Source organism: Haemaphysalis longicornis, unplaced genomic scaffold, assembly GCF_048455015.1.
Source record: "Haemaphysalis longicornis isolate Haplotype H1 unplaced genomic scaffold, Haemaphysalis longicornis Haplotype H1 scaffold_5, whole genome shotgun sequence".
NCBI classification, from domain to species: Eukaryota; Metazoa; Arthropoda; class Arachnida; order Ixodida; family Ixodidae; genus Haemaphysalis; species Haemaphysalis longicornis.
The window spans coordinates 128,132,769-128,143,496 of NW_027526385.1; the positions used below are offsets into that span (position 1 = coordinate 128,132,769).

Here is a 10,728-nt window from a genome sequence, read left to right on the forward strand (position 1 = left end):
GCCCACTTTTCAAAACCGTGTGCACCGCTAATAACGAATGAAGTTATTAGAGTAACCGTTGAAAAGCTTTTGAAAAATTTCTCCCGGGTGGACGAAAGTACTGTATTGCAATTGAGAAATGTTATATAGGTAGCTACAACGTGTTCGAGCATCTTGTATCTTTATAAACGTAGTTCTGTAGGCTCATAGTTACTGCAAAACCAACTGCCAATTTTGTCCAAGACCACTACTACGCGCCCTGTTTTCTTTTCTAATGCCCCAATGCCTGTATTTATTGAAGAACAAATAAGTAGAAGAAGGAAATGAGAAAGCATCTCAGCATCCTGGCGCAAGGAAGTGTTTGACAAGGAATTATGCCCTGCTGTGCCTTTGGCTTGTAACTTATCAACGTTTGAACTACACAGGCTGTGACACAATATCAGTCTGGCTTTATAAACAAGACGTTTTTGGTGGGATAGTTATATTTTGTTCTTTAAATTTAATCTTGCGGCCATATTTTTCTCCGTAGTGATGATGCGTGCATTTTCCCAGTTTATCTCGTGCTCCGACAGCTCTACATTAACAAGATGGCAAGTCGGGCGAGTTGGTGCTGAGTCATATCGACAACAGGCGCGCAAAGACGTAGACTTCACAGCTCTACATGTTCAGCGAGCGCATTCGACGCCACATTTTTCGTCTTCACATCATAGCAGTGCTGTATTAGGCGCTTTTGAAAGCAACCCGCCTCGCCTACGTACACAGCGTTGCAGTTTGCACAAGGGACTTCATATACCACTCCGGGATTGTCGTGTTATCTGTTATCTCGGTTGCGGCTGCGCACCAGGTTGCGAGGGCCGAGGTGACGTCACTGGCTGGATTGTATAAAACGCGGCTGTGAAATAAACACGGGGCTTTTTCTTGTTTGCGGCTACATCGGAGTGGCGTCAGTCTTTTGCTCGCATCACCGCTCCCAAAGGAGTGGATACGACATGGTGTAAGAAGTGGGATGAGCCTCCTCTCCCTCGGTGGCATTGCGGCATTCACCCTGCACTCGTTCGTACGATGACGGACCAGAAAGCGGCAGCCAGCCCACCAGCGGCCGCCCTGCCACCGCCTGCGCCGTTCAACTTCGACAGGACTTCCGAGTGGCCAGAATGGATTACGTCCTTCGACGACTACCGCTACGCATCGGGGCTCAATGACAGAACGGAGGAAGCCCAGGTGAGGACGCTGTTGTACACCATGGGCAGGCAGGCCAGGAAAATTTTTCAAACGTTCGGCCTGACGGAGGAAGAGTCCCGAAGCTACGCGGTGGTGAAGACAAAGTTTGACGCTCATTTCGTGGCCGCCAAGAACATAGTCTACGAAAGCGCTAATTTTCATCGCCGGAAGCAAGAGCCCGGAGAAAGCGTGGACAAGTTTGTGACAGCCCTGCATGAGCTAGCCGACCGCTGCGAATTTGCAGAATTCCGGGAGCGCATGATCAGGGACAGATTTGTCGTAGGCCTCCGAGACGCACAGCTGTCAGAAGCTCTCCAGATGGATCCCACTCTTACGCTAGCGACCGCTCTAGCGAAGGCCAGACTCAAGGAAACAGTCCACCGACAGCAACTGGAACTTCGGGCCGACAGATGAGCGCCTTGATGTTAAGGGTTCCTTTCCTGCTGAGATAGTTTGAAAAGGCAAAACCGCGCGACAAACAGTGTACGCTGTTGGGTCACTGCAGTGTGTTTTGCTAGGGCTCCCAGCAATTAAAGCCCTCGGTGTGGTCAAATTTGTTGATGCTGTTGATGATAAACAGTACGAGTACTTGTATCCGCAGCTCTTTCGTGGCCTGGGCACGATGCCCGGCGAATACACCATTCGCATGAAGGAGGGCGCGGTTCCCTTCGCAATTTTTACACCTCGACGAATACCCATTCCGTTAAAGGACCCTATCAAACTAGAGTTTGGACAAAATGGTCGAAAGTGAGGTCATTCGGAAGGTTGACGGTCCGACTAAATGGTGTGCAGGAATAGTGCCAGTAGTAAAACCATCCGGGGAAGTGCGAATATGCGTGGACCTAACCCAGCTGAACAAGAGCGTCCTTCGTGAACAGTTTGTGTTGCCAACTATAGACGACGCCCTTGGGCAATTGGCGGGGGCCATATACTTTTCGATATTGGATGCCAATTCCGGGTTCCACCAGGTTAAGTTGGCAAAAGAAAGCCAGGAGCTGCAACTTTTATCACTCCGTTCGGTAGGTACTGCTTCCAGCGACTGCCGTTCGGTATCAGCTCGGCTCCGGAATACTTCCAAAAGCAAATGGCTGAAATCTTGGAGGGCCTCCCAGGGGTGTTGAACCTAATGGATGACATTTTGGTTTACGGATCAACGGAACAGGAACACGACGAACGGCTGCACGCAGTACTCGAAAGGCTCGTAAAAGCTGGCGTGACACTTAATCCGGCAAAGTGTTCTTTTTATGTCACACGGGTAGCGTTTTTAGGATACGTGGTCGATTTTTCAGGAATCAGGCCAGATCCCCAAAAAGTTCATGCCATAAACGAGATGGCTACGCCAAAAACTGTTGCGGATGTACGCAGGTTTTTGGGCATGATAAACTATCTGGCAAGGTTTGTGAGCAATCTTGCTGACGTATCAGCACCGCTCCGCAGTCTGCTACATCGGAGTGGCGTCAGTCTTTTGCTCGCATCACCGCTCCCAAAGGAGCGGACACGACAGGGATATCTTTCTTTAGAAAGCTTATCCTTTACGTGGGTCAGTGTTATCGCAGCCTTTTAGATGGCACGTGTGCCACGTGCACATCATAGCTGCGCAGAATACGAGCCAATGCTTCGCTTGTGCCAGGGACGTAAGGAATGGCAGCCCACTTCTTTTACCGGCACTGGGTGTTGTCTGCAGAGCCATCCTTCTTTCCAAAGAGGAAACAAAGGCGTCAGGGTAGCCACCGCCCGACAGGTCCGGACGAACTCTCTTAATGTCGTTCGCCACGTCTTCTGGCCTTGTGCAAACAGTATGGCTGCGTCGGATGAGAGAAGACACCACAGAACGCTTATGTGAGGCGGGTTGAACGGATCTGAAGTGGAGATAACGACTGGTGTGGCTGCTCTTCCGGTACATGTCAAATTCGAGGTCGGGTACAGCGTGTTTGATGAGCCCGTCTAAGGATTAAATTTAGAATCGCTAATATTACAGACAACGCCTAACACCCTCAATCGCAACATCGGAGCCTTGAACACTATGTATGCACGCTGCCTACGTCATGTTTTAAAGCCTACTAGATGCCGTTTTTCTCTGCAATAAAATTCATTATGAACAAGGCTCCCATGCGGGAGCCGAAACGTCTTTTAAGTTTTTCTTTTTTGTTACTTGGTCGGTGCCCTCTTTCTCTCTCAAATGTACCCTCCCGAACAGACAGTTGTCCGTCAAACCCTTGACTTCATCAAACTTCGCCGGGCCTACGGCCAGCCTGTTATCACCCAGATTAGGCCGTATGTGTCACTCACCAGTCGCATTCGTGCATTCGAATGCCACATAAAGTTTAACCTGTCCGGCAAAGCCCTGCACCTGATTCCCCGATCCTTGCGTCTCCTCCGGCCGGACGCAACAAAGCTTTGCTTCAGCGTGGTGGCAAAGGCGGAACTTCAACTACTACAGGCGAGGATACTGTACTGCAAGGAAAAAATACGGAGCCTAAAGAATGACGTCCACTTCACGCAACGCCGCATGGAGTACAAGTGCCCGGACGAGTTCGCTGGCATACAGCTGCACGCCAACTACAAGGCGCGTCTCAATGCTCGTGAATGGGAACTTTCGCACCAGAACAAGCTTGGCCGCCTCGTGCCAGCCCAAACTGGAGCCCGGAAAGACTATGCAAGGACCACTGTGTGCCACGTGTTGTCTTACAGCCCTACTGCCTCCGAGATGACTGTGCAGAGACTGGGGTTGAACTTCAACTCCACCCCTGAATCGGATGTTAAGAAGATCGTTTGTGCCGCAGAAAATGCTGTCAGCCGTGTGGATGTGGCACAACGTGACGAGGCTCGTACCCGCGTTGTGAACGTGCTGTCGAAGCTCCGCCCCCACTCGTCCACGGAAGGCGGTGAAGAGCCTAAGCGAAAATGCTGACATTGCAATTTTGCCTGCGGACAAGGGCAACGCAACGGTCTTGCTTGACACGACGGCGTACATTGAGATGGAATGCCTTTTAAAAGATAAAAGATAGAAGCATGTACGCTCGTATTCACAAAGTCCCAACCCCTAAGGTCAAACAAGAGCTGCAGAAGCCGCTTGCCGACGTTTTCCATACAGTTGACCCGAAGCATAAGAGTCTTTATTACCGACTACTGTGCCACAACGGATATGCCCCGGCCGTGTACGCCCTGCCAAAAATCCACAAGCCTGGAGTTCCCACGCGTCCCATTGTCGACTTTACGCGTTCCCCACTTCACAACCTGTCCGGCTACCTTCACCAGCTGCTTGCTCCGCCAGTCGACCACAGGCCCTACCCATTTCCGAAATTCGTCTAACTTCATAGAAAAGGTACGCCAGATCAGTCTCGATGACTCTGACATTATGGTATCCTTCGACGTAATTTCCTTGTTCACGTGCGTACCGACTGACTGAGCTGTGAAGGTGTGCCAAGATGCTCTTAGCCAGGACCCTTCTCTACCAGAGAGGTGCCCAATTGAACTGCCCGACCTGGCCAGACTTTTACAGTTCTGCCTAGCGAACACTTATTTTACGTTTGGACAAGTGCACTACCGACAAGTTCGCGGTACAGCGATAGGTGTGTCGGTGTCTGTGATGGCTGTGAACCTGACAATGAAGTCACTGGAACGCTGTGCACTGGCCTCCTTTGTTCCGGCACCTAAAATTTTCTTTCGTTATGTAGATGACTGTTTTTGCATAATTAGTAGAGACGTGCTACACCAGTTTACAACGCACCTCAACTGCATGAATGCGGCTATACAGTTCACTGTTGAAGAGGAGATCAATGGACAACTGCCGTTTTTAGACGTGCTCGTCAAACGCGCCGGACCTACGTCGAATTTGACGTGTACCGGAAGCGCAGCCACACCAGTCGTTATCTCCACTTCAGATCGGTTCAACCCGCCTCACATAAGCGCTCTGTGGTGTCTTCTCTGGTCTGACGCAGCCATACTGTTGGCACAAGGTCAGAAGACGTGGCGAATGACATTAAGAGAGTTCGTGAGGACCTGTCGGGCTGCGGCTACCCTCACGCTTTTGTTTCCTCCTTGGAAAGAAGGATGGCTCAGCGGACAACACCCAGTGCCGGTAAAAAGAAGTGGGCTATCATTCCATATGTCCCTGGCACAAGCGAAGCATTGGCTCGTGTTCTACGCAGCTATGATGTGCACGTGGCACACGTGCCATCGAACAGTCTGCGACACACACCGACCCAGGTAAAGGATAAGCTTCCTAAAGAAAGATATCCCGGATTGATATATGACGTTCCTTGTGCAAACTGCAACGCTGTGTACGTAGGCGAGACGGGCCGCTTTCAAAAGCGCCTGAAACAGCACTGCTATTATGTGAAGACGACAATAGTGGCGTCGAATGCCCTCGCCGAACATGCAGAGCTGTCTGGCCGCGAAATAGACTGGGAAAATGCACGCATCATTACTACGGAGAAGAATTTGGCCGCAAGATTAAGTTTAGAATCACTAGTAATACAGACAACGGCTAACACCCTCAATCGCAAAATCGGAACCTTGCACACAATGTATGCACGCGGCCTACGTCATGTTTTAAAGCCTACATAAGGCCGTTATCTCTGCAATAAAATTCATTGTGAACAAGGCTCCCGTGCGGGAGCCGAAACGTCTTTTAAGTTTTTCTTTTTCGTTACTTGGTCGGTGCCCCCTTTGTCTCTCAGATGTACCCTCCCGACCAGACCGTTAACCCTTGACGTGAATAGAAAGCTCCAGATTTTATGGCGGTGGTGAGTAATAAAATTTGGAAGTTTATGCATACATTAGTGCCGTTAACAAATCCAACTGCAAGTTTCATCGACTCAGTTGCCGGAATTTATTTCTTTCCTGGTCCAAGTGTTTTTCTGGAAGCCAGAGAATTACCTTCGCGGATTTTCATTTTGATAACAAAAAAATCGAGACAATACGTACATATTTCTTCGTATTTATACCCTCGATCAAAAGTATTGGATTCAGTAAAGTTGACAAAACAAACTTCAATATAGTCAGCCTTAATTACACCTATGGTGCGCGAGAAATTTTGAGCAAACAAACCTTGGGCAATAGCGGCGCAAGCGGTAACTTCAAACAAGCCGGAAACCAAAAAAACAGTTTTGTGATCATTCAATCAAGCATCAACTCTAAAAATACACATAATTTATAACCGACCCATAAACACTACATCACTTGCGCAACTCGATCTCTGAACACGAATCCGCTGCTGAACACCCTGTGCAAATTAAGACCTAGCAAATAACAAATAAAAAATTTGAACACGCGCTAGACACGGGTATGTCAATGCAACGTCTATATTATTAACGGGCGAGTTAAAATCACAAAATATAAATATTTTATTTCCCGAGATAGGGCAGGCAAATTTGAGGTAAGAATATGGAGGGCCATAAACATTAAAAGGAAACATTGAGTGGCCTCTAAATTAAACCTATAGAGAACTGCACTCGCTATCATGAATTTGCAGAGAAGGAAAGGCTTTATTTATATGTGTAACTAAACGGGCAATACTGGCTCCTCTATTTAAGCTGTCGATGCACTTAACCAAATAGTCATTTGGAAAAACGTCATTATCACACTGTCATGGAGCCTGGCTTCAAGGGTACCCAAAAACATGGTAATCACCACTCAGAAGAACAGTCTGCCATTGTTTCCTTTTGTTGACAACAATGCGGTTATTTATGCCTAAAAGTGGAACCCTTTTACGTTTCAAGTGGTAAGTCAGGTCGTACTTGTCGCACCATTGTTACCCTATTTCGAATTGTAGTTTGCCTGTTGTTTTGGCAGCTCTTAAGATTTGGGAAGTTTAATTATCTGTTTTATTCCTAAATGAAGGTGACGCTGAGAATTAACAGAAGTGCATTTGCGGAAAAAGACACCAGCTACGGCGTGGATTACCGAGTAGGCTGGAGACTTAACCTTCAACCATCCAGATTTTTTGTTTACCAAACGGGTTAGTTCTAAACCAAAAGGAGGATTTAAGAAAACGTACATGCTTTTTTGTATGACATGGCATTTGATTCTTTTTAAATATAAGGTTTACATTACTTTGTGCTTTGAAAAAACCAGGCTAATATACGCAAAGTCAGCTGCGTTACGTATGTGGCTATTACTAGTCAACCTATCCCTATAGATTAAAACTGATTTAGGCGCAGCCGGAAGAGCGGCAGGTTTCGTACTAATGGCAACTCAAGGAAGTACGAATGTACCAAAAGGTTCATTCCATATTGAGTGATTTTACAAAGGTAGAAAATGCTCAATCTTGATTCAGTCCTTGGCTATTGCTTGGGACATACACCGAAAGAGATTTTTACACATGGTCTACTGCACCAATTTAGGAGCAAAAACTTCAACCTGGAAAGAAGTAACTTTAGGTAGCTCAATCAGTTTTATTCCAACCAGGAAAAGCCATGTTTAATTAAAAACGCGAGACATATTGAAACACTTTTATGTTTCGCTCTGTAGCGCAGTAAGGGAGAGTAATGTGTTACGGAATGGCACTCAATAATCGATTATTAGTGCGTTGCCTCCACGGTAGTATACAAGTTATCAAATCAAACAAAACTAGACCAGGGGCGGTATTCTCGTAACTGTCCCTTTTGAAAACGTTTCTTTTGAGTCCCTTTCATCGTGACGTACTTCCGGTTAAGCAGTGAGCGTTGGCAGTAGGTTATTGCGCTTGCGTTCCGTCACTTCTGGTTGTATTGCTTTAGGCCAATCAGGGCTCGCCAAAAGGGACACTTTCGAAAGGGACGCAAAAGGGACAAAACTCGAGAATACCGCCCCAGGTCTCATGGCAAACTCCCAGTATTGTTTTTGGCGGTGGCTCAGCTGTGCCTCTGGCTATGTGACTTGGAAGTAGCCGCACGAAATTGCTTCCATGTCGCGACTGTTTTTGAAAGTTGGCAATAAAGTATTATCAGCCAAACCTCGTGTATTTGTAGTCATAAATCTCCGTAAATATAAGAATCAGCGGACATTTGAGATAAACAAATTTCCCACAATGTGAGGACAGGTCTTTGAAATAAGACGTAAGGCTGGTAGTAAAAGCTGCAGAGCACAGGGAAGTTTTCAAAATCATGGTAAATAACCACGCAAAACGTAGAAAGTATAAATTTTAAGACAAAAGACTTGCGTAATGTTGCCTGTTTAGCGTTTGCTGTGGTCCGAGAAAAGCGCTGTCGAGTTGATCAAAACATCGCCTCAATTGTTTCTTCGCCACAGCTACATTCCAACTTGCTGCAAAGCAGGTGCAGCATCCTTGTCGTTTTTTTTTATTATAGGCTCATCTCCAGGGCCCTGCTCTTCCTCGCAATCAGCTGTATCATCCAAAGCTCCCTGCAACGGTACAGCCGTCGGACAGCAACCCGTTAACGGGAACATTGGTCGCGTAAGCGTACATTTACCGCTCACGACCGTGTTCAGGCCCGTTGGGGGAAATGCGCATTAGAACGGAAACATTATCAGCTGTCTGTAGCGAACTTTGCCTTGCGTACTCGCTGTGGACATTTTCATCTAGTTGCATCGCGATGCTACATCCAAAAAATGTTTCGAGATACAAGGGGGCAATACATGGCACCTAAGTGACGTATATGCACGGCGAGAAAAGTTTCGACTTAAGCGAAAGCTTGAGATACCCGAGTTCCAGTTCGCGAGAGATTACTGTAATAATTTTACCGAAACATAAGATTTTTGTAATGAATTTAACATGTATTTCCTATTCGGTGGTTCTTGAACAGAATCTGGCGTCCGTAAAAAAAAAACAGAAAAGTAGAAGTACTGACCTTTGCACCAAAGTGATGTTTCTCGGCAATGCTCTGTGGCTTCCAATATTCTCGCAAGTTTTTTTATAAAATTGTATTGTATTCGGTTGCTAAAGCTACTACACTCTAGCACCTATTCTTAATTACCGCTAGAAATCTATGAATAAACCTCGAACATCTGTGCCACCGTCTCAAAATTTAAATCCACATTTTTTATGTAGATTTTTATGTTTTTTTTCTTGTATGGTGCAGCAACCTGGCAAATTGGATTGACCAGCCTGTTTGCTCTGACAAAGGGAATTATTACTTAGAAGAAAACTAAGGCCGCCTCTAGCGACTATAGACGGATCTAGATCCGTGGATGTCGCTACTATTTAGACAATACCATCATTTACACTGTCAATTCAGGACTCCTATTTTATTCCTCAGAGTAACATTGGAACAAAGAACTTGTGGAAATTCAATCTCCCCGTCTCCATCGTTGCACCTGGAAAAGAGAAATGTTCGCTGAAAAGTACATCAAAACTCTGAATATTTTCATTATGAGTGCCATCCCCTTTTGATTGTATGGTTTCCAACAAATGAGGTTCTGGACATGCCAGTAATATTAGGGCCGGACAATAGAGTAGCAATGTGCTTCTCTCTTAGTTAGCCACTCGAACGACATAGATATGACCACAAAATAAAGTCGATAATATCGCAGCTACATGACTTTTTCTCTTTCTTAGATTCTTCTGTATGTTTCCACATTAACAATACAAATCTAAAATGGCAGTCACCTTTCTGTGCGCCTCTTTTTTACGACACATAATATTACAAGCAAACACCAAACGTTGATTATTGCATTTTAAACCACGGGAACAACACAGGTTGTGAGGCACGCCGTTTGCAGGCTCCCGAAAAATTCTGAACTACTGGGGCTCTGTGATTGGGGCCGAAATCAGGAACACATCAACGTTTTTGCTTTTGGCCTTTATCACAAAACAGAACGCCACAGCCCCGAATCGGCACCGTGACATGCAAAAGAACACATCGGCACCGTGAAACAAAAGAAAACTTCGTTCTGGATAATGTGTACATGCGTAGACCAGTAGTGCCTGTGTTGATGTGATTTCGGGTTTTTGGTATTAGAGTGTTTCCAACAAACCATTGGTGTAGTAGCTGAGATTGTCTCTGCGATCCTCAAGATATTCTTGCAGGTGCTTAGGAGATACATTATGGGGCAAGATCAGCAGCATTTGTATTTTTGTATACTATGCTAACTGCAATAACTTCAAATAATTAAGTTATATTTTTTGGTTTGTTTTAGATTGTTTTTATAACTCGTCTTTCCACGTATGAGATTAAATGAATCCGAGAATGCCTTAACTCTTTTTTCCCGTCCCCTTATTTTAAGCACTGCCCGGCATATTGGCCAACCTGTACCCAACCAACCATCCTCAGTAGGTCTGCAGGCCCCACCTGGCCACTCCATCGCCGCAACAAACTGGGAAAGGGAGCCCTGCGAAGGCTGAGAACAAGAACGCTTCCTCCCGGGTCAAACACAGGCTCTTTCTAAAAAAACGCAAAAAAATACCTTGGGAATGTAAATGTGTTAGCGGTGACACCTTTCGAAATTCCCTCGAAAAGAATAACTCATCGTTGGTGACAGCCATCTCGAAGTAACACATATGTTTCCACGTATCACTTAAAAAAATAGTTGATTCTATTGAATTTCTGTTTTTGGGCACAGTGGGTAGTCTGATGTCGCTTTAAC

The 10,728-nt window shown here is 46.1% G+C and overlaps 1 protein-coding gene across 1 annotated transcript; it reads left to right on the forward strand.

The window, feature by feature from the left end:
* Positions 1-1,041: 1,041 nt before the first annotated feature.
* LOC144139887 (uncharacterized) lies at positions 1,042-1,614 on the forward strand. Its single transcript, XM_077672124.1, has one exon. It carries the CDS (start codon positions 1,042-1,044, stop codon positions 1,612-1,614), a length of 573 nt encoding a protein of 190 aa, XP_077528250.1.
* Positions 1,615-10,728: the final 9,114 nt, after the last annotated feature.